Consider the following 23915-nt stretch of genomic DNA (forward strand, 5'->3'; position numbering starts at 1 on the left):
CTGTTGTAAGTTTAGCTATATTAAAAATTGCAGTTTTATTTCTGATAAATTTCTATCAGCCTTAGGCAAATGGGTTGCTTTCATTTTGCTCTGATGTTTTTAACAAAACGTAGTACAACCCTAAAGTCCTTTTGTCCTTTGGTCCTTTACAAAACAGCTCTGAGTTGTCTTGTTAGTTGCAGAAGTCTACTTTCAAGAGTAAAGCTGGTGGAAAGGATACAAAATTAGAAATACAGTGCTGTGTTTTTAGAGGGTCAGTATAATGATGTATAATGAAGCCACACATTTTTATTTAAATAGCCTTTATTCCATCGCTGTGGAAAAATACTTATATTTTCCCCTTTTTCCATATGCCCAGTTGTAACAGAAACTACAGGTAGTGTTTCAGGAGTAAGTCTTACATCAGAACTGAATGAAGAATTGAATGACTTAATTCAACGCTTTCACAACCAACTTCATGATTCTCAGGTCAGTCCTGAGATTGTACTGTGTAGATTTTGCCATTATCAGTTTTTATTCTGTTTAACAAGGCAGTTCAATGTTTGTCTTGCTCATCTGTGTGTACTTGCCAGTGAAGTTATCAAAATTCCCCCCAAACTTGAAAACTCAGCAAATTTAAAAATTCTTAAGAGTTATTAGCTGATTGATATATGCTTTGTGTCTCATGGGTTTCCATGAAGGTCTAGAGAAGTAGTTTCTTTATTGCAGTCTAATTATTAACTCAGTATATAATTGGGATGTCACTAGAATGTTCTCGGTGTATTTCCCTTTATAATATTCTTTGATTTGGTGTTGATTCTGGTGTTCTGCAAGAAGGCCCATAAGAAAGCTTTTTGTTTCTTCCAATTTATTTGCCTTTTTTTGTAGTACTCTGAATAAAAATGGAATTATTCTTTTTAGACACAATCTGTGCCTGACAATAGAAGGCAAGCAGAAAGCCTTTCACTTACCAGAGAGATTTCACAAAGCAGGAACTCTTCAATGTCTGAACACCAGTCAGATGAGAAGGCACAGCTTTTTAACAAGATGCGAATGTTGCAGGGTAAAAAGCAAAAAATGGATCAGCTATTAGGAGAACTTCATACACTTCGTGACCAACATCTAAATAACTCTTCATGTAAGTCAGTATAGGCAAAATTGTATTTTTGTCATGAATACAATGCTTTAAATGTGCATGTTTGTAATGTTGCCTTTCAGATTGCAATTGGTCAGTGACATAAAAGCTGTGCTGGGGCAATATTAATGTAAATGATTTTTAATGCTGTAGAGGTTTCTGTCCTAATGAAGAACACTTCAAGTAATGATGATGTCTCTTAGCACTTTGGTTTATAACATTGAAATTGACTAATTAGTCAGTTGACCAATGAGGATGTGGTGGGTTTTTTCTTCATGGCTTGTCTGTGACACATCTGACTTGTGAAAAAAGTGCCATATGAACTTGAGTTTTGTGTCTTTTTATCACAGTACATCTGCATTTGTGTGCTCGGCACTTCCACGTGTTAGTAGCTTTATGGCAATGTGGCTTTGCTCCCTCTCTGCCAAAAGGCTTTCATGTGCACTGGTGGCAGGGACTTCAGTCACAGGCCATTCTAGAGGGCCTTACCTGTCTGACTGGACTAGAGCTTTGGCCTTTTAATGGTGTTTTAATGCTCTCCTCATTAGTGCAGGCCTATCCACTTGCTGCTCTCACTCTCTGTTTCTAGCAGTGCTTTTGTACTGGTGAAGTTTGTCTTGCAGCTGGAAACTTCTGAGGGGTGATCACAGCATATTCTAGTTAGCATTGAGAAATGAGGCCTTGAAGTATGCACTTGGAGAAGGACATGCTGATTTAATAGTTATCATTACTGTACCCCAATTTTTCTGTATATATTTAATGCATGGAATATGAACATATTTGGATATGATTTCATGTAGCTGGAAGAAGCAAGCATCCAGTTTGTTTTACAGCTAATGGACAAAAGACTTTAGCAGAGGTGAAAAATTTACTAAGATCTTTCTTTTAATCAAAATTCTAAAATGTTAACTTTTTATGAAAAAGTAATGCAGCTTTAAGTAAACCTTAAAAAACCTCCATGGGCAGATTCACAGCATGAAAGCCTCTACTACTGACATTTGATAAAGCTAAAAGGGAGTAAGAGAAGTCTTGTTCACAAAAGCTACCTTATTACTCACTCCCTATTGACATTGCATGCAACAAAACATAAGAACAAAGTTTGTTTTGCTAAGGAAAGAAGTTATTAACTGCTGTTTTGTCTACTGGTCATATTTTCCGTCATTATTTTAATATAATTCCATCAAGATGTTTCCTTATTACTAATTAATCACATAAGCTGTATTTCCTTTCTGTAGTTTTTCCTGCTTCAGGTTCTCCTCAAAGGAGCGTTGATCAAAGAAGTACAACTTCAGCTGCTTCTGGTCCTGTAGGCATAGTAACTGTTGTCAACGGTGAATCAAATAGTCTGGCATCTGCTCCCTATCCTCCTGATTCCCTGGTTTCTCAAAATGAGAGTGAAGAAGACGAAAATCTAAATCCAACAGAAAAGCTTCAGTAAAAATTCTTTAATTTTTTTCACCATTTGCTTTAGTAATTTGGAGTATTACTTTTTTAATAAGTTTTGTGTTAAGTAACTATTTCCATTTTTTGATCTGCCTAATTTAATATTACAGACTACATAGTAAACAATCTGATACAGTTAACTGAATTCAGAGATTCAAGTGGAAAGTTCTTATTGCTTGGAAACTAGGAGTAAACTCTAAGAACTTAAAAGTATATATTTTCTTTTTAACTCTAAATAGATTGGCTTAATATGGCAAAACAGATTAAATACTCATTTTTTCCTCCTCAGGAAGCTAAATGAGGTTCGTAAGAGGCTGAATGAGTTACGTGAGTTAGTTCACTACTATGAGCAGACATCTGATATGATGACAGATGCTGTGAATGAAAACACTAAGGAGGAGGATGAAACAGAAGAATCAGAAAGTGATTCTGAACGTGAGGATCCACAGCCTGCTACAAATATTAGGTTGTTATATTTTTTGTTATCTGTAGTCTTTGTAGCTGAATTGTTGCTTCAAGAAACCTGCAATACGTTGAGTCAACCAGAAGTAACTTAAATCTGTGCTTATTACATTACCAAAATTATTTATTTTTAATTTGAGGCAACTATTACACAGACATTTAATAATTATCTAATCCGTGGTTGTCCTATTTATTTACACTAGCGCAAACATAAAAAAATTACTATAAGACTTCAAAAATCGGTAATTCCTTTAGGTTTAAATACTGAATTATATGTGTGGAATCTCACTAGATTACAGTCCTAGAGTAGAGAATTGGAGTAAAAAACCCCTTTGGTTTACAGAGGCATTTACAGCTATAGTCTGTATATGAAATATATATATATATATATACAGCTATAGGCACCTGTGTGCATTGAGAATCTTCACTTGGTAGAAATGAGCAGTCACTTAGCTATGCATCATGTAAAGCTTTTATAATATAATATAATTATAAATAATATACCTGTAAGTCCTAATGTATTTTTGCAGATCTAGCAGGGCATAATTTAAAGCTGCTTTGATTATTTAAATAAACAAGTATTCTGTTGAAGAGATGAATATGGAAAAACTCCCAATGCCTGGACTGATTTTATATGGGGTTCAAGTTTGTTTGTTTGCTTGTTTGGGGTTTTGCTGATTTTTTTTTTTTTTTAGGGGGATGTGTCAGAACACCCATTCCTAAAAAAGCTAGGTAGAAAAAGGCTAAAGTAAAATTGTATCCATACCAGTTTTAAAAACTTATCATGAGTGATTTATATTACCCTAGGAACCCTCAAGGAATCAGTGGTTGGAGTGAAATAAATAGCAGCTCAAATGTACAATGTGGAACTAATAATAGAGACGGAAGACATCTTAATACAGACTGTGAAATAAACAACCGATCTGCTGCTAATATAAGGACTCTAAAAACATCTTCTGCTTTAGGTATGTTCTAAAATCTTCCAGTAATTTTACTTCTTAGTGCAGATAACTCTGATAGCTGCACAGACTTCGGGAGATCCTTGTTTGATGAGCAGAATATTTAAGAACCTGATCATTAAGCTAATATTTTTCTAATGTCCATTAATTACAGTGGACTTCAGAAGTTCAATAATGTGTCTTTGGTATTGTTTTGTTTCCTTCTCTCCCTGTTTCCAGACTGTCATAATAGGGAGAAAGACAAACACCTCGATCTACCCCAAGATGAAGATGATGAAGTGGAAGAAGATAGAGTTAGTGAAGATTCCGTATCTAGTCACAGAAGCAGCCTGGGTGATGTTGCTGGAGATGCTGAGTTTGAGCAGAAGATCAATAGGCTTATAGCTGCAAAACAGAAGCTTAGACAGTTACAAAACCTTGCTGCTATGGTGCAGGTATGTTTTAAACTTGTGCACAACAGTCGAGCATTCATTATTTCATGTGATGTGGAACTTCTGAGTGGGAAGACTTGCTTAATGCAACATTTGAATTGCTTATTTTTAGGCTAGGGAAAAAGAGATAGTTTGATTTTTCTGAATTCAAGGGTGCTACTCCTGAAGTTCAATTCAGGGATTTTCTTGGAGGATGCTAGCCTGAGAGAACGATGGTCTTAATATTTGACCTTAGCACTGGATTACAAAATACAAACCAAGAAGCAGATCAGGATTATTTTTTTAAATACTAGACATTTAAGATTATGGTGAATATTCAACACATTTAGGTTTTTAAACCCTGGGTTTTACAACACTGTCCAGTCAATGAAAATTTTTCAGTAAAATCTTTGGATGTTGCAACATTTGACTTGCAGTATTTTGGTTTGGGGGCTGTGGTTTTATTTATTTCATGAGTTTTGAGGACCAGCTATAAGTTCAAAGTGTTTTTCACTTAGAATATCTCATGCTAATTTAGTGATGCGAACAGCACAATGTCACGGATCTAATGTCCCTTCAGAATACTCACATTTGAGCACCATCTAATGTAATGTCTGCATATTGAATACACGTAGGTGTACCAGAAATGAAAAGGCTTTATGTGAGAACTTTAAGATCAAGCTCAGTTGGAGCCTATGTTTTACAATAGCAACAGCATAAACACAATATTGTTATTTCAAGATAATACTCCTATCAGAAATATGTCAGCATCTAGATCAGTGTTTTTTTTTTTTATGATCACTATAGAGATGCTAACTGTGCTGTGGTATAAATTGGAATTAGAGATGATTCAGCAGCTTCCTTAATAAATAACCTAATTAATGACATTTAATGACATACCTTCCATCATCGTATTTCCAAGGCTTGCTACGTGTATGTGTTCAGCAAAGATACAGTAGGTGTGTGAGCTAGTAGGTGTGTGTCATTCTTGGTCACCAGTGATCTCTCCTGTTCAGCGGAGTCTTTATGAAGAATGATCACAATGGAAAACAAAAGCAGCAGTGGCTGCAGCTTTCATATTTTCAAATTGAGAGATGAAAATACAGAAATTATAAAAAAATAAAGCTGGAATAGAGAACCTTTAGGACTTTCTGAAATATTTTAGATTTAGTTTTCAAGAGTAGTTTTGTTATTAATAAGTTGCTAATACTAATATTTAGCTTCAATGACTGCAGTAAATAAACAGTCTTGTTCACATCAGTCTCTTTCTGTTCCTCCTTCCACCTCCCCTATTGTTTCTTCATATGCTTGTATGTTTCTGTCCACTGAATCACAGGCAAGTGTTTTATGCTTCCAGAATGAGACAAATTATATGCATTTGTAGTGGAAGTTTCAGTAGTTGAGGTTGAGCTAAATAACTTTAAATTCTCTCATGAACTCTACCTTGATGCCATGGTGATAAATCAGTTCTTCATTTGTACTAAAGACAAAGCTATTCAGGGTGATGAGTTTTGAAAAAATCAAACTAGACAAACCTGACAAAATTGATTTGTTATATTTTTTTAATCAACCTGAAAACAGCCTAACTGCCTTTCTGACATCCTTTTAGGATGATGATCCAGAACCTCAAGGAGCAATTGCAAATGCCTCTAATATTGGTGACTTGTTGGGTGAGGTGGAAGAGACAAAGCAACAACCAAATAATGTCCGAGCAAGTTCCAACAAGTTGAAAAAAGATGGGCGACTAAATGAAAAAGCAAGGTGAGCCTTTGTCAGAGGATGGGAGAGCTGTGCTTTAGGTAACTTCTTGGCAAGTAACATGTGAATAACTTATTTGCACAGAGAGAAGTTCTATGAAGCTAAACTTCAGCAGCAGCAACGGGAGCTTAAGCAGTTACAGGAAGAAAGAAGAAAACTGATTGAAATCCAGGAAAAAATTCAAGTGTTACAGAAAGCTTGTCCTGACCTTCAAGTAGGTAGAATGTATTTCTTTGCTGTCTTAAGGTGTTGAGCAAAGGAACCTAAAATATCTTGGTTGCTGTTTTTTCCCTATGAAAATTAGAATAAACTTAAAAGTGGTAATACTTGTATACTGTAAGCAGGTGGACTTCTAAACTTAGAGTTCTGCTTATGTCATTCACTTTTCAATGGTTTTTGTTCAGTGGTTAGTATATCTTAATTTCACTGTACTTTGTCTTAAAAAGCCTTGATAGAGTCTTCAAAGATGCAGAACCTTCTGTCTTATTTTTAGCCTGAAATTTGTCCATACTGGTCAGCCACTGCTTCTTTAATTCTCTTAGTAGTCATTTGCTGGTATTTTGGAGCAATGCTGTGTCTTGTAAGCATGATCAACACTTCATTTCTACGGGGCTTTACTGTGTTTCATGCTCTTTGATTAAGTTCTTTCTGTGAAGTGAGGAATAAATTATCAACACAGTACATCTAGAACATTATGTAATAATACATAAGTTATGTTGATTCCTAGGTAAGTTTTGAAGTAAACGTTTTGCCTTGATTCAAAAATCCTTTTTCCAGGATACTGACTTTCTAGCCTTATAAAGCCTTAACTGTTTTTGGTTTTAACTGCAGGTAAGTTTTAGAAAGCTATTATGTTCTATTTTGCCATTTTGCTTTCTCTTTCAGTTGTCAGCTGGCCTGGGTAACTGCCCAGCAAATAGACAGACTTCACAAGTAACGTCAACTCCAGCCATGAATGAGTGTAACACAGCTGGCAAGCCTTTATTTGAGTGTGGTGAATCTGTACTAGCAGGCAATGAGGTATTTCATATTTGATATACAGTAACTTCAAAAGAGTTTAGAAAGGGGAAGTTTCAGGTTGCCTGGACACATTCTAAGTAGCTGGCCTGGGAAGTGAAGTAGTAGCTATTTTAACAAAGCATGTATAACTTATTTATTTCATAAACTGGAAAGAAAGGAATTCTGACTTGAACTGGCAAGACATTTTACCCCAAGTATAGCACTTGTTACTAAATATTAATGTGAAAGTTGAATTAAATTTGAATTTTTACATGAACATTTGATAATGTATACTGTAGGCAGGTCATCCTTGGAGAAAATGATGAAAGTATTTGTTGAAACCTGATTTATCATTGCCTCTTCCTTCCTTTTCCCCTGTATTTGTCTTTGATAATGATCTTGATATTACTTACTCTTTCTTAAAATTATTCTAGCATTATATTCTAATTCTTTTATTTTACTGCAAGCAGTTATGGTCTGAAATGAGAAGAGATGAGATTTTAAGAGAAGAGTTGCGACAGAGAAGAAAGCAACTCGAAGCTTTAATGGCTGAAGATCAGAGAAGGAGAGAGCTCGCAGAAACAATATCTACTGTTGCTGCATCTGTTAAAAGTGAAGGGTCAGAAGCTCGGTGTACTCCACAGCAGAGCAGGACTGAAAAGTAAGAGCACAAGTTACTCTGTATTGAGCACAAGTTACTCTGTATTGAGCAATGGGTGCTTCCATTGTGTACTGGGATGTCAGTGTTGGGGACAGTTTCTGTGTTCATCTGAGCACTGAATGTGGTGATTTAACAGAGCAGGAAATTAATTTCTTGATTTGTAAAGTGAGTGTTGTTTAGCAACTTGCTAGTTTTTTGGATTTTCCCAGCATATTTAGTCTCTCCTGTTCTACCAATGGGGGAAAGAATCACCTCAGAAGAAGAAAATGCATAATGCGTAGAAAATGCCAAGTGATCAGAGTAATTTTTTTTCATCGTTACCCATTTTATAGCATAATAAAGTAATGTATTTCCAAAATGGACATTGATTTCATTTATCTGTCCCAGTATTGGAAGTAGAATTCAAGTTTGCATTAGTGAGAATCACAGGATCAACTGGGCTGGAAAAGACTTTGAAGATAGAGTCCAACCTATGACCTGACACCACCTTGCTAGCAAGACCATGGCACTGAGTGCCACATCCAGTCTTTTCTTAAATGCTTCCAGGGGCGGTGACTCCACCACCTCCCTGGACAGCCCATTCCAATGCCCAGTCACTCTGCAAAGAACTTCTTCCTAATGTCAAGCCTAAACCTCCCCTGTCTTAGCTTAAGACTGTCCTCATGTCCTGTCACCAGTTGCCTGGGAGATGGGTTGGCTCCCTCACCCTGGCTACAGCATCCTTGGAGGCAGTTGTAGAGAGCAATATGGTCTCCAGGCTAAACAACCCAAACTCCCTCAGCCACTCCTCATAGGACTTGTGTTCCAGACCCCTCACCAGTCTTCTTGCTCTTCTCTTCATATGCTCCAGCATCTCAACACCCTTCCTAAACTGAGGGGCCTAGAGCTGGATGCTGCACTCAAGGTGTGGCCTCACCTGTGCCAAGTACAGGGGAAGAATCACTTCCATGTTCTTGCTGGCCACATTATTCCTGATATAGGCAAGGTTGCTGTTGGCCTTCTTGGCCATGTGGGCACACTGCTGGCTTATGTTAAGAACGGTTTAACTCTTTTTGGTGCAGCTTGATTAATTGCAGATAGACTTGCAATTATAAGTAGATAATTTTATATCTCAATATTTATAAATACTCTTTTTCCAAACACCCCTTTTCTCCCTGACCCTGCAATGTTCACTAGGACAATGGCTACCTGGGGAGGTTCTACTCAGTGTGCCCTAGAGGAAGAAAATGGAGATGAAGATGGTTATCTCTCTGATGGAGTTGGTCAGGCAGAAGAAGAGGAAGAAGATGCATCGAGTTTGAATGACAGTTTCTCTGTTTATCCCAATAACAACATACCAGAAAATGCCTATTTTATTAAAGGAAACAAAGACAGGTTAGTAGCATTTTTTGTTGATCAAATGCTTGTCTGGGTGTATTTGGAAGAGGGTGGAGGAAGCATTGAATTAACTACAGCAAAGGAAAATTTCTTTTGGCTTGTTAGGGAGCTGTGTGTAGTGACAGTTTCTTGTCTGAGTCTTTGTAGCTGCAACGCATATAACTGATTTGGTGTTTTCTTTTGTTTTCAGTCTTATTAAAAGTTTGCCATTGAGCTCTCCAGTTGTGTGGCAGTGGTTCCTGGTGTTCCCATTTAGTTTTAATCAGCTTAAAAGATAACCAATCTGTATGAAATTTTTGCGGTATAGATCAGTCTCTTAAAAATAGTAGTGCAGAGAACTAAACTAATTTTGAAATTTTTCCTTCTAAATTGCTGGCTTTTGTCATTGTGAAAACTTTGTCTTAATTGTTGTGAGTTATTTCAACTCTTGTTTACCTGATTGAATTTCTTCATAACTTTTCTGTGATTAAATGAAAATGCCATGTTAAAAATAGTATATATATCTGCACTTATTTCTTCTGGTTTGGATATCAAAATAATTTTAGTAGACAGTGGGCTAATCAACAGCTAGACCGGTCAATGTATTATGTTGGTGGCTTCTATTTTCATCAAGTACATGTTAAAGAGCAGTAATGGAAAATACTACAAACGAGACCCAGAGGCATCCTTAGCCCTTCTATCTTGACTGTTGTGTTCGGGTGGGAGGCTCCTATTTTCCATTTGTTTAGGATAATGTTGGATTGACAAAATGGCATGTGTGATTATCTGGCGTGTGCCATGTGAGTTTTTGATGTACAACTTAAACATAATTTGAACAATGGAAGTATCATTAGTTGTTTGAATGATCTGGTTTTGTCTTTATTCTTCACATTTTTCCAACCCAGGTGGAAAAATTGCCGTCCCCTTTCAGCAGATGGAAATTATCGTCCAGTGTCTAAGGCCAGGCAACAACAAAACATAAGTATGCGGCGTCAGGAAAACTTTCGGTGGATGTCTGAGCTTTCCTATGTGGAAGAAAAGGAACGATGGCAAGAGCAGATCAATCAGTTAAAGAAACAGCATGAATTTAGTGTCAGCATTTGTCAAACTTTGATGCAGGATCAGCAGGTAGATACAAATAACAGTTATTTTGCTGTTCTTACTTGCCTTTTATTCTCTTTCTAACTCTTTCTAGCAATAGCTCCTGGTTTTTGTAATTTGGTCACTGTTACGTATTTTCTTTCTGCAGACCCTCTCTTGCCTTCTACAGACTTTGCTAACAGGCCCCTATGGTATGATGTCAAATAATGTTGCATCTTCGCAAATACATCTTATTATGCATCAATTAAACCAGTGTTACACTCAACTGACGTGGCAGCAGAATAATGTCCAAAGGTTTGTATTAGTGCTTAACTATGTAATTTGAAATGCTTCAGTAACAGGAACATGGTTATGTGAGTAAGAAATTACAGGTAATGGTTAACTATGAGACTCTTTAATTTCTGAGTTGAGTACGAGCTTTGGAAATTGTATGCGGCATTTCTGGTTGTCTTTTCTTTTCCCCACCACCTCTTCAACACCCTTAAAAGTACTTTTCTAGTAATCTTCATTGAAGAGAACCAAAAGTTGGCAAAAATCTCTTGCAATAGCTATTTTTTAATATGCTTTTGTGTCTGTAGTCTTCACTAACTACCTGGCAAGATTCTGCATTCTAATGGTAATATACAGCAAAAAACCTTTTTGTCCTTTTTTAGTGTTTTCAGTTAGAATTTATGCTTCTTACATTCCATTTGGATATACTACATTGGCCTTCTGAACAATGATATTTTTTAAAAAAAGATGTAATAGTCATTTTAATTTATTGCATAAAAGTTGAAGCTCTTTATCTCTGTTTTGTATTTGGTAAGTGGTATATAAGTGCTCTCCTCTTACAGTTCTTAAAATTAATTTCAACCTTTGTGTATTTGATTGTTCTATTGAAGTTTTCAGCTTGCTTATTTGTTTAGTAGCTAGTCAATTGATTTTGTTCTTGCAAGGATGTTTAACCTGCGTGTACATGACCAGTAGTACAGAGCAGTTGATTTTAAACCGACTCAGGATTAAATATAAGTAATTTTTGTCTTGAGGGTTTTTAATTAGCTAAATAGAGCACTTCTTTATATACACTACATGATGTAGGTGAAATAATATGAAGCTCAAATTACTTGCGTATAAATTTAAAGTTTTCCCATAATATTCTTTTTTTTCCCCATGATATTATTTTTTCTTATTTTCCAGGTTGAAACAAATGTTAAGTGATCTTATGCAGCAACAAGAACAGCAGTGTCAAGAGAAACCATCACGAAAAGAGAGAGGCAGTAGTGCACCACCACCTCCATCTCCTGTTTTCTGTCCATTCAACTTCGCTCCACAACCTGTGAACCTCTTCAGTGTTCCAGGATTTACTAATTTTTCTTCCTTTGCTCCAGGTGAGTATTACTGTAGGTATGAGGAGTAATATGAATGTCAAAAGTTGACATTTTCTCATTTAATTGAAATTGTAACATGAACTTAATGAAACTCTGTTACTTTTCCTTTATATTGAAATGGTCTTAAGCTGAAGTTTACTATTTATTGCTGAATTATTGTATATTTTTACTTCAGTATGAAGAGCAAGACTTTCAGTATGAAGTTAGTTGTACTTGAAAATGCTTGCTCTATGTAAGGTTTCAAATGTTCTTCATCCAATATATGAAAAGTAGTGTTAAAAGCTTTTACATACCTTCAGCAATAATTTCATAGTTGAAATTGTGTTCTAAGTGAACCATGTAATTGGAAGGTGGCACTTGGTAATTATTTCTGTTTTTCTTAGAATTTCAAACATTCATGTTTGTTATAAATGCCTGTAAATTGAGCAAGTTAACCAATTTTAGTTCCCATCAGAGTTATACAGTACCTGTTGACTTGCATAAAGTATTCCTAATCTCTTTCTCTAATCTGCTTTTGAATTTGGAGGAAAATTGTGTTGGTGTTTTGCTGTATAATTCAAAGTAAACAAAACTGTTTTAATATATTTCAGTCTTATTAAGAAACCAGGAAGTAGGCATAGGCCTAGATTAGAACTTTCAGATTGCAAAGTCTGTTTTCTCTTTAATAACATTTTTAAAGTTACACGGATCCTGCCCAGAAGAATAGTTGCATTCAGTTTGCCGCTTCATAAAGATTCTGGTTTTAAAATTGAAGTAGTATGAATCTATGACTTCTTTGGCTCTCTAAGTACTTGAACCGTTGGAATTTTCCTGTCAATTTGATGGTGATTGAGGTATTGATGAAGTCTTTAGGCAGATAGAATTCTCCCTTTTTTTGGAAATGTTGTTATTTTTACTTTCATTTTTAGGAGTTTTTTACTGGAATTTCTTGAAGGACCTTTATGTCCACTGATGCAATTGTAGTATCTAGTAGTGTTTGAAATCTGCTCTAAAGATAAATTCTGATTGTTTACAGTACTTTCAGGATAAAAACAGTTCTTGCTTACTTCAACACTGTATTTTCGCTTCATAATTTCATGCTGCTGCACAGTATGTCTCAAATTTGAATTTTACTACAAAAATAAATGAGGTAGGATCTTCTGACTCTCTTGTTTACTTTGTAGGTATTAACTATAATCCAACGTTCCCATCTGGTTTTGGAGATTTTGCACAAAACGTGTCACCGCGCAGCAGCGAGCAGCAGGAGCAACAACATCCTCTAGATCATAATACTTCTGGGAAAACTGAGTATATGGCATTCCCCAAACCCTTTGAAAGCAGTTCCTCTAATGGAGCAGAAAAACAAAGGTATTTAATCTCAAACTGCAGCTCTCCTTTAATAATTTCTCCTCCCTTTTCTGGGGCTTGTGGGAATTCATCATTCATTAAGTGAATTTATTGTGGAATTACAATATGAGCTTTACTTTTGTAACTTCTAGTTTATTTTCTTCCATTTTTTCAGTAGTGTTCTGCTTTTCTATTTATTAATTAATGTATCATTTAATGAACATTTTAAAATCAAATCCAGTCATGGAGTGGTTTTGTAACACTTTCTATAAGTGGAGGAAGATTCTGTTTCTGTGGGATTATTTTGAAACTGAGTTGTTTGAATAACTAGAGAATATCGTTTCAGTGAAAGCTTATTTTTTTGTGCTACTGTAGATTGTACTGAATGTTGCTTTAAGAAATGTTTTGACCTGTAGCACTGTTTGAGCACAGCAGTAGTTGCATAAATATATTCATGTTGAAACCAGAGATAGGTGGGAAGTTCTTCTGTTTTCCTTTTGGAAGGGTTCTCTGGAGTGATTTATTTTTCAATATTCATTTGATGTCTAAGTAACAGGGGCAGATAATTTGCATTATGATAAACTGTTTGCCTGGTAATACATGATGTTGCTATCTGAGAGATAAGGTTATGGTATGTTGAGGTTGGTCTGTGGATATTTTTTTCTGACAGAAGGAATCATAGACAACCTGAAGAGGAAATGGAAAACAGATCAGCTTGGCTTGATGATAGCCAAGAAATGAAAAAAGATGATCAGTCTCAGCTGAATGCAGGTTTTGCAGTTTCAGTACAAAACATTGCTTCTGGTCATAAAAGTCAGTGTGATACAAACCGGAGAAGAGAGTTTGATGAAGAGTCTTTGGAGAGTTTCAGTAGCATGCCTGATCCAATAGACCCAACTACTGTAACAAAGACGTTTAGATCTAGAAAAGCATCAGCGCAAGCAAGCCTGGCATCAAAAGATAAGACACCCAGATCAAAGAATAAGAGGAAGAGTTCTTCTCAGCTAAAAGGCAGAACTAAAAATACTGGTAGGTTGTACTGTAATCTTGGATATTGGCAAACTTGGCTTGGATTATGATCATTACATTCCAGAGAATTTACTCTCCCATAAATAGTACCTATAATAATGAAAATAAGTTACTGAAATGACTTCATTTTATATAATGCAACTGCATAAGGTTTTTTAGGATTTCAGTAAGTAGAAAATGAATAACCAATTGAGATACCATGATTTCAAAGTATCATGGATGCAGATACATGGAGATTTGAAGTAGCAAGTACAGTCTTCATTGTCTTCATGTTCAAACTGGATTTGCTGAAAAATATGCTTCATTACAATTCTGAGAAGAGAGGGACAGTGCTAGTTAATATAGTAGTACTTTTGGGGTTGCTGAGGATTTAGTACTAATGTATGGCTTCAGTGTACAGAGGAAGATTTTACTCTAGGAAACATAATTAGTATTTGGCATCTTTTAGAGTGCCCTTGAACGATTTTTTTTAAAGTAATAAAAATATTTTGTAATCAGTTTCTTTATTCCTTTTCATTTCCTCCCCTTAGGTTATGAAAGTGCAAGTGCTTCTAGTGTGTGTGAACCCTGCAAGAACAATAAAAACAGACACTCTGATGATGTGGTTCATGCAAAGGTGTTCAGTAAAAGGAATCAGGAACAATTGGAAAAAATAATTAAATACAGTAGATCTACAGAAATGTCTTCAGGTACTCTTTTCTAAACATCTAATTATTTTGTCAACTTCTGTGAGTAAGGGACCTTAGTTGCTAGTCTGTTATTTAAATGCAGTGCATTTAAGAAGGAAGAAGGGACTGTATATTTAGTATGTGGATTTTGCATTTTAATTTCTAATTATGCTGTAAATGTAAGTGTGTAAAAAGCTGGATACTAATTGCTTTTGGGTGTTTTCTGCATATTAAGTACTTGATTAAAGTAATGTAGAAACCTGTTACAGTACAACAAGCAGTAATATAGCCAGTCTCACCCATTTGTTGGTGATTTTATGGAGATAAAACTTTGCTTAGTGTTTAAACTACATCCTGTACTGCATACATGTCTTCTTCCTACTCATGCTTAAATGAGCTCCATCAAATGTCATTCAAATTCAGTCTTATAACATCACATAAACCCTTACATTTTTGCCATCTGCGCTGCTTTTCTTGTATCTAGATCATAAAACCTCTCCTGTGCCTTTTTTGGTTCTGCCAGTATTTCTGTTTTGTTTGAGAGATGCGGAAATTTTAGTCGTCATAGCACAATATAAAGCTTTGCCAGTGTAGCTGTGTCCACACTAGGAGCTGTTTATTGGTGTACATAATAAACTTCACTGGTCAAGTTCTCATTCTCACAATAAGCAGCTCTGATGTGGTTTGGATAACTAAGCAGTCTTCCTCCTGCTGTTTTGTATAGACCCTGTCTTTATTTCTGGTGCGCATTTTTGTGTTTATCACTGTCTATCCCCACTTTCCTACAGCGCATGCTAGGAGAATTCTGCAGCAGTCTAACAGAAATGCATGCATTGAAGCGCCAGGTAATGCATTCACTGCTTAGCTTCAACAATATCCTATTTTTTTTTTCTTTTCTTACCTTTGGTCCTATGACTCACTGTTTAGCAGATGTTTAAGATTAGTGCTATTGCAGCACCTTCTTTATAACCAAGACAAGAGAAGTAACATTGCAAAAAATGCAGTGTTACAAACTGCTTTAAATCACATGTGTGGAGAACGTGGTTGCCATGTTCTTTGTTAGTAACAATTACAAGTAAAAAATGTAGTGGCAGATACTACATTAAAAACCTAATTTCAGTAGGTGTTTTTAGCATGTTCAAAAGCTGCTATTAAATATTAGTAATGGGGGAGGGAAGCAATTTGTGGTAACTTTTCAAAGGTTGAAAAAGCTTGCTTGTGCTTAAAAGTTGGTGAACTATTTGCAGATAATCAAATAGCATGGTAATGTTTGCTGTATCGCTAATAACTTCATTAACTTAAATACTAACAATTACACATCTGTTAAACTGAGTTTTCCAAATTTAACTATGTTTCCATTCAGCACTTTCCAAAGAATGTGTGTAATAATTTGATCGTTGTGACACAAGGATAATCCTTAATTTTCAAATGAATGGAAGATTTATTAGGGAACACACTGTCTTCTCGTACATTTGTAATAGGTTTAAGGGTAGGAGGCTTTTTGTGAACTTGGGAGTGATACTAGACATGTATAAGAACATAGCATTTATGTTGGGAAAGAGTGGCTTTCTTGAGTAAAGCTTTCTTAATGCTGCTTGTGTTGCAGAAGTGTGGACTTCTTATATTCTATAAACCTGAGACCTTTCGCTCTCTTTCTTGAAATGTCTTAAAACTCCATTTTCGGTGTTTAATACCTATTCTGAAAGCTTCATTGTGGTGTGTGCAATATTCTTTTTTATAAAGAATAATTTCTAAAGCTGTTGTTCAGAAGTGCAAAGAAAAGAATTGTTATGATTGCTCTATGTTCTATTTCATATATTAAAGTTTTTGTAAGGTACAATTTAAGAATGTTTGCCCTTCAGGAAATTAGTAGGCTTTATGAAAGCAGCTGTATTAGGGAATCTGCAATGATTGACACATAATTTGTATACCTGTAACTGATAGGCAGTTGTCTGTTAAATGGATGCCTGTCAAGGACTTAACAAGTTCCTTTCTTTTTCTCTACAGAAACTGGTAGTGATCTTTCTATGTTTGAAGCTTTGCGAGACACAATTTATTCTGAAGTGGCAACACTTATTTCTCAAAATGAGTCTCGTCCCCACTTTCTTATTGAACTTTTCCATGAGCTTCAGCTGCTAAATACAGATTATCTGAGGCAAAGGGCTCTATATGCTCTACAGGTATGCACAGAATATTTGATTTTGTATGTGAATCAAGCAAACCTTAGATCTTTTTTTTACAGCATAGGTTATCTCTTCCAGGATATAGTGACCAGACATTTAGCTGAGAAAAATGAAAAAGGAAAGTGTGCAAAATCACTTAATTCTGCAACATGGGTGGCCTCAAATTCTGAACTCACTCCTAGTGAAAGCCTTGCCTCTACAGATGATGTAAGTTTTTAAATTCAGAAGCTACTGACAGCTTTTCCTGTATTTCGGTTGGCACACGTGTATGCTTGTCTGCTGAAATATGCGGAGGACTGAATTTCGCTAAAATTAGTATAGACTTACACAGACTTTTCTAAACAACTGGTGGCAAGCAAATCAATGCAAAAGTGATAAAATATGATGGGATTCTTGGTCCTGCGGATGAGTAATGTGTCAGGGATTAATGAAACATGGAGACAGATGTAAATCAGAAACTGATACATTCAGAAAGAGCCAAAATCCTCTTCTGAGTAGGGTCAGGGCAAGTACCGATCACATGATTCTCCAAAAATTTTACTTTTTTGTGTTTAAGAAATCACTTACACCTCTGTACAGTTTCTTACGTGTTTTGTGCTTGAACTGTTTGAAGCAAGTATGGTAGATTTGCCTAATGGGTTTATATCTTGGAAGTAGGGTTGTTCTCCAGTCAGGCAGTCTGATGGCTGCCAAACGCTGATACCACAACAAGTCACTGAAAAGAATTGCAGGCTTGTTCAGACATCTGTGAGAGTATGGGGTGTTCCTTCTTTGCATTCAGTTGTCTGGTATTTTTTAGGAAACTTTTGGCAAGAACATTACAGAAGCATGTCAAGATTGTGAACAACCTGATGCAGACAATGGGAGTACTATGTCTACTTCTTCAAATTTTGAACCATTTGCCACTGATGACCTTGGTGAGAATCTTGTGACTTAGTGTTTTAAGTGTTACTCCCTCCCTCCCTAAATGTCTGCAATTGTCTGCACTTTAGTACACTGTTACTTGATTTTTAGTGTATAATCACATGTTTTGTGAGACAAAACATAGTTAAATTAGCTAATTGTGAAACACTGAATTTATCAAAGTTTCTACTAGAATATTATAACTAGTTATAAGTAGATTTCAAAACTTGGGGCCTTAAAGTCATTTTTATCATTGCTTATTTGTCTATAAATTGCAAACTTTTTATTTAGATTAAAAAGTGTTTTTATTCTAAATTTAGGCAACACAGTGATTCACTTAGATAAAGCTTTGTCTTGGATGAGGGAATATGAGCGTATGAAAGTTGAAGCTGAAAGTACCCTTGACTCTGAGGGCTGCTCTAGTAATTTTCAGGGTCCTTCTGCTGCTAAATTAGAAGGTATGCACATATACATATATTTTGCTTAGTTTTAGAAAGTAATTATAGTAACTATCAAGTTAAATTCCATCCTCTTTATTTATATTGAAAAAATATAAGTTTCAACTTAGCAAAGTTTGAAAGGATATGTACATACTTAAGAAAATAAGTTTGTTTTTTAATAGAAAATTAGTTTTTTGGAAGTGGTATTTCTTTAATAGTAATCTTGAATGTATTAAATGTACTGCTTTTTATTTATTTAAAACGAGGTCCAGGTACTGGTGGATGTCAGTCTGTGCCACAGTCAGGTGATGTTTCTGCAGTTCCATGTCCTCGCATAGATACTCAGCAGCTTGACCGGCAGATTAAAGCAATTATGAAAGAGGTCATTCCTTTTCTGAAGGTAAAGGGTCTTTGTCATACAGTGTGAATTAGAAAAGTAAGAAAAGCACTTGCATAATTGCACAGAAGAATGTTATTTAAAATCTAAAACTTGCCCCCTAGAAACAGCTGCCAATAAATATATGTTCAGTTGCAGACTGTTGAAGATGAAGTAAGAATTAGATGTCCCCACAGAAAGATTCTGTGTAGTTTTAATAGGAGAAATAAATGGTGAGGTTTCTAGGTTTCATAGGGTGGGTGGACTTGACAATCAACACGAACAGACTCTGCTTGCTTTGGAGCTGACAAAATTAAATGTAGCAATGCTTGAGTACATACTTCTGAAATATTTCATGCCTTTTAGCTGACAGAAGTGAGATCACTAATTAAAACTGTTACACATACAGTAATAAGGTATTTTTGAATAATACCTCTGAGTAGTTGATTTTTAGCATTATTTTCTCCTGTTTATAAATATCTCTAAAGTTGTATAGGGCTTTTTAACTTCTGTGGCTACAGAGAAGAAATATTCTTTTTTAAAGGAGGAGAAATAGCCACAGTGCAAGATTGGAGAGCAGAGATGATTGAGTTGTAAGATGCTTAAGACCTATCCTTGTTTCCTTTTATAGTGTGCAGAGTGTATAAACCTAGGTTTGTCTAATAAGGTATTTTGTTGATGCTGTCTAAAAACAGTATGTTGTTGACATGCCAGAGTCAGAGTGCCTGTAGATTTTTTTTATTTGCAATTTTAGGGCTGCATATAGAAGTAGATATCTTAATATGCACTTTAATACACGTATGTACACAGCCACAATATATGAAGCTTTTTAGTTTAGTCAAATATTATAAGATGCCAAATACTCATGTACTGGAAAACTGAGATTAATCTTTGTGTGTTGTGACCAATCAGTCATTCATCAAGTATAGTGTTTGTAAGATTAATTAGGACTTTTTTTGTGGTGTGCTGTTCCTTCACTGGACAGGTGTTTTTGTATAAATTATTTCTGTATTTGAGTTGATGGCTAGCTTTTCTTTTGAAGTGGTAACAAAGTTCATTCTGTGATACTTGTGTAGGAACACATGGATGAAGTATGCTCTTCTCAATTACTGACATCAGTAAGACGTATGGTCTTGACTCTTACACAACAAAATGATGAAAGTAAAGAATTTGTGAAGTTCTTTCATAAGCAGCTTGGCAGTATACTTCAGGTTAGTAGTTTTTCAGTGCTGATTTGCAACACTCAAGTTGGCTGTTGAGCAACAAATAACCCAACTTCTCTGAAGTTGTATTTTATACCTTGAATAGCATAGCTGCTGTCCTCCCTCAGCTTTGATACAGTGATGAGGTATTATTTATTCCTAAACTAGTGATTTACTGCACACAGAACATCTTTGCTGTCACAGCCAGGTAGTGAGAGGTGTATCTCTGGCCTGTGGCTGTCTTCATGGAAAGCTCTGGTGATGCTTTTTTTTCATGGACATCTTGTGTAAATTTCTGAAAATCTGTAGTCTGCACTTTTTCATTCTGCTTTTTTTTTCAACAAGCATGGAGTTTAAATCATGAGCTTGTTAAGTCTATGTTACATGACTAGAGATTCCATGCAAAATCTGTTTAGGATGCTAAAACTTTTTTTAAATGAGCTAATATATACATAACTAATTCCGAGTTATTAGAAATATGAAAAATAATTAGTCTTTAAAGCTTGAAAGCCTGTTTCAGAAATTGAAGAATTATTTCTCTTCACAGGATTCACTGGCAAAATTTGCTGGTAGAAAATTAAAAGATTGTGGGGAGGATCTTCTTGTGGAGATCTCTGAAGTGTTATTCAATGAATTAGCCTTTTTTAAACTCATGCAAGACTTGGACAACAACAGTATTTCTGTAAAGCAGAGATGTAAGCGAAAAATAGGAGCTACTGAAGTAATGCAGTCTTATGCTAAAGAGGTATGTTTTGTTTTATTTTTGAAAAATGTAGCTTTTCTGAGATTGCTAAATATGTGTATTTTCTAAACTAGTTTGATTACCTTATTTTATACCTTATATATTTATGTTTATTTATTTTACCAGTTGCTGTCTAATCACAGTATTGTTTGTGTAGGGGTATGAACTGATTTTCATCAGTAAGGGCAACTCCTGTGTTACAGATGAGTATCTGTTGCAGATACCTAATTGTACAGACTTTGTTCATAATTTAGAGGAAATTTCTAATGGTTATATGTGAACACAGGAAGGAATAAACAAGTGTTGAAATAGTTTTAACACCTGGGGCCATTGAGTAGTTTCACCCCAGCAGCTGAGCCTCTCACAGCCACTCGGTCCCCTCTGTGGGATGGGGAGACAATCAGAAGGGTAAAACAGAGGAAGATTGTGGGTTGATATAAAAACACTTGAATTGGTAAAGCAAAAGCTTCACATGCAAGCAGAGCAAAACAAGGAATTCATTCACCATTTCCCGTAGGCAGGCAGGTGTTCAGCCACTTCTAGGAGAGCAGGGCTCCATCACATGTAATGGTGACTTGGGAAGTCAAACACCATCACTTTGGATCTCCCCCCACCTTCTTCACTCTTTGCCCAGCTTTATATGCTAAGCATCATGCCATGTCGTATGGAACATTCCTTAGGTTAGTGAGGATCATCTTCCCTGGCTGTGTCCTCTCCAAGTGCTGTGGACTCTGACCTGTTGCTTTTGTTGTGGGGTGAGGAGCAGAGAAGGTCTTGACTCTGTGGAATGCTGTCCGGTGGTAATGAAAACATCCCTATGCTATCAACCCTGTGTTCAGCACAAGTTGAAAACACAACCTCATACTATCCACTGTGAAGAAGTTTAACTCTATCCCAGTGTATTGTTTTTTGCATGGCCCCGCTACACCCAGCTAAGTATTTTGAGATATTGGAGGTCCCAGTTCATCATCTCTTTAGGTTTGCCTGCTGGTTTCCTTGCAGTAGCTTAGTTAGGCATCTTCTTTAACAAATTGGAGTAAATACTCTGAAGTTGTCATGTTGTCATGTAGTTGGTTTGTTGATGCAGAAAGGATCAGTTACTGGACTTTGTGTGTAAAATACATATAAAGTCTTCAGAAATATTTGAGACTGTAGGACATATTCTTGCTCTAAAAAGCAAGCTTTGACTAGGTTTCACATCATTTACATTATTAATTTTAGTATTGCTTTTGTTGGGAGCATAGCTGCTTTTTTAAAAGTTATATGATCTGTTTACAAAACACACAATAAACCAGATCATGTTCATGTATTCATGATTTCAGTGTCCTTTGAGCTTTCTTCTAGAAACACAAATACCAAAGCAAACCCTTAATTAATTTTTAAATACCAGCAGAAGATATTTTTTGAACCTGTTATAAAGTCCTACAAGTATTTTTAGGTGTACCACCAGCTATATTTCAAGATTATCAATTTAGATATTTCAGTAGCAGGACTGGTATGAGGAATACTGTGGAGTGCCTTGTAAAGAAGCCAAAGGAGCACTGAATCCAGAAAGATTTAGACATGACTTCCTGTTTTACCTGAGGTTTCCCACTGGGCTTTTGTTACAAGAGTTGGTTTATACCTGCTGTGAGAAAGCATAGAGCCAGCTTAGATTCAGCATTTCTTCTCTCCTGGGCTAAGGTCAGTGTTTGCCTCATTGCTGTGGGAGAAGTTCAGGTTCAACAAAGCCAGAGGTGAGCCAGAAGTGGTAGGTCCTGGTTGCTTTACAGATGTGCACAGTTATCACTATATGGTCTTCTCACAATCTCAACTCTAGAATCCTGATGCAGACATACTTGATCTTGCTCAGTTTTCTGGCTCTCTTGAGTCCAGTAACTGCTGAAAACACATCTCTGTGTCTTGATCAGAGTGAGAATAAATAAGTGGTTTGAGTTGCAAAGGACCTTAAAGATTATCCAGTTTCAACTCCACTGCTATGATGTATATAATTTTTTTCCTAGATATATTTCAACTACAGACTGTAGGATTAGTCCAATATAAACATCGTTGAAATTAGAAGGGTTAGCACAGATATTTTTAATGCTTTGCACCTCTGAAATTTTGAAGACACCTGTGTGTACAAAAGTCCCTGTGGCTTCCTGCTGTTCTAAGATGGCAGTTCTTAGTAAGATTGGCATTTCAACCTGGCTTTCATGAAGCTGTAGTTTGATTCAGTATTTCCAAGTTATTTCTGTTTAGAATTGAAGAAAGTTTGTGTTTCTTCTAGGCAAAAAAAGGTCTCCAGGTGGATGTTTGTTCTTCTGTTGAAGATCTTGATGAGGACAAAGTATGTGTATGCCTTTCAACTGTCTTTATTCCTCAGATAAGTTCATAGGTCACTTAGTCTTACTGATGTCTGTCATAGGAATCAAGTATCTGTAAGCAGCCCATTTTCCAGTCTTTAGAAATTTATTAATGTCCTCTCTGTTGTTTTCAGTGACTTATCAAAGTAACAAAGTAAATTATAATTTCCATTTCTAAGGACAACAATTTTTAGCAGTTAACATTGTATTTTTTAGTGGTATGGAGTAAGTTGATTTACTTTCCATCTTCAGGAGAAGGTAGATGTTCTGAATTGGTACACATGATATTTGAGGTCTCAGAGTCCAACCTGGCTGTGCTCTGAATATGAAATGTTAGTGCTCAGAATTTGTTTCTTTTCATATTTCTCTTGAAAACCACTGATACCACTGGGGAAATGTGTATGAACTTTTAAATGGTCTGCTGGAATGTTCAGCTTTCTCCAGCCAAGGGGATGAGACAGGTGTATATACCAAGCAGAATGCTGACTGCTTTCCTAAGTGGATATAGGTATAGGAGTAGGCATGTGTGGGGGTGGAGTCAGTGCTTTTTTTCTAGGCCTTAGAGCTTTTGTCACACTGCTTTGGAAGTAAAAGTAGATAGTTGTACTTCACTTGTTAACAGTTGCTGTAGTGTAGAAGAGTCCTTTCAAGATTTGGACCCAAACTTAGGGCTTTACTTGAGGTTAATATAGGAAGAACAGAATGTTCTCATTCAGCATATTTAGCAAATTATTCAGCAGGGAGACTGCTCAGGAGAGTCTTTCTGCTAAAGCTGCAGTTAGGAATATTTTTACTCCTCATTTAGGAGGAGTAAGGAAGTTGCTGGAAGGTAATAATGCAGGTGTGACTGACTTCTTGATAATGACAAATCTAATTTGAAGGATTTTTTTTAACCTAGCATGCTGATCAATGTCAACCTTTTCAGATAACTACTCAGTAGTTATGAGTTCCTTGAAAGCTGTGTCTGAACAGTGCCATAATCTCTTACAGGAAGTTCTGATGCTCTGTTTTAGGAGTGTTGTTCTGCTGTATTCATTTCAAGGCCATAAGGACTGCTTAAACAGATTTTCA

General features: G+C 35.9%; 1 protein-coding gene across 3 annotated transcripts in view; it reads left to right on the forward strand.

The window, feature by feature from the left end:
• PCM1 (pericentriolar material 1) overlaps nt 1–23915 on the forward strand; it is a 40538-nt gene that overhangs the window by 11154 nt on the left and 5469 nt on the right. Inside the window, exons 6-31 of one of the 3 annotated variants that reach the window (XM_062492818.1) lie at nt 359–468; nt 901–1117; nt 2350–2548; nt 2847–3023; nt 3827–3984; nt 4198–4412; nt 5998–6149; nt 6231–6360; nt 7032–7166; nt 7613–7806; nt 8983–9180; nt 10068–10290; nt 10412–10557; nt 11440–11630; nt 12794–12977; nt 13627–13985; nt 14516–14674; nt 15442–15498; nt 16661–16833; nt 16915–17043; nt 17636–17753; nt 18060–18197; nt 18446–18579; nt 19632–19766; nt 20305–20502; nt 22769–22828. In XM_062492818.1, coding sequence (XP_062348802.1) covers nt 359–468; nt 901–1117; nt 2350–2548; nt 2847–3023; nt 3827–3984; nt 4198–4412; nt 5998–6149; nt 6231–6360; nt 7032–7166; nt 7613–7806; nt 8983–9180; nt 10068–10290; nt 10412–10557; nt 11440–11630; nt 12794–12977; nt 13627–13985; nt 14516–14674; nt 15442–15498; nt 16661–16833; nt 16915–17043; nt 17636–17753; nt 18060–18197; nt 18446–18579; nt 19632–19766; nt 20305–20502; nt 22769–22828 — 4289 coding nt within the window. The remainder of the gene's footprint in view (nt 1–358; nt 469–900; nt 1118–2349; nt 2549–2846; nt 3024–3826; nt 3985–4197; nt 4413–5997; nt 6150–6230; nt 6361–7031; nt 7167–7612; nt 7807–8982; nt 9181–10067; nt 10291–10411; nt 10558–11439; nt 11631–12793; nt 12978–13626; nt 13986–14515; nt 14675–15441; nt 15499–16660; nt 16834–16914; nt 17044–17635; nt 17754–18059; nt 18198–18445; nt 18580–19631; nt 19767–20304; nt 20503–22768; nt 22829–23915) is intronic. The other 2 variants (XM_062492817.1, XM_062492819.1) reach the window with 2 other exon arrangements.

Source organism: Cinclus cinclus, chromosome 5 (genome assembly GCF_963662255.1).
Source record: "Cinclus cinclus chromosome 5, bCinCin1.1, whole genome shotgun sequence".
Lineage (NCBI taxonomy): Eukaryota > Metazoa > Chordata > Aves > Passeriformes > Cinclidae > Cinclus > Cinclus cinclus.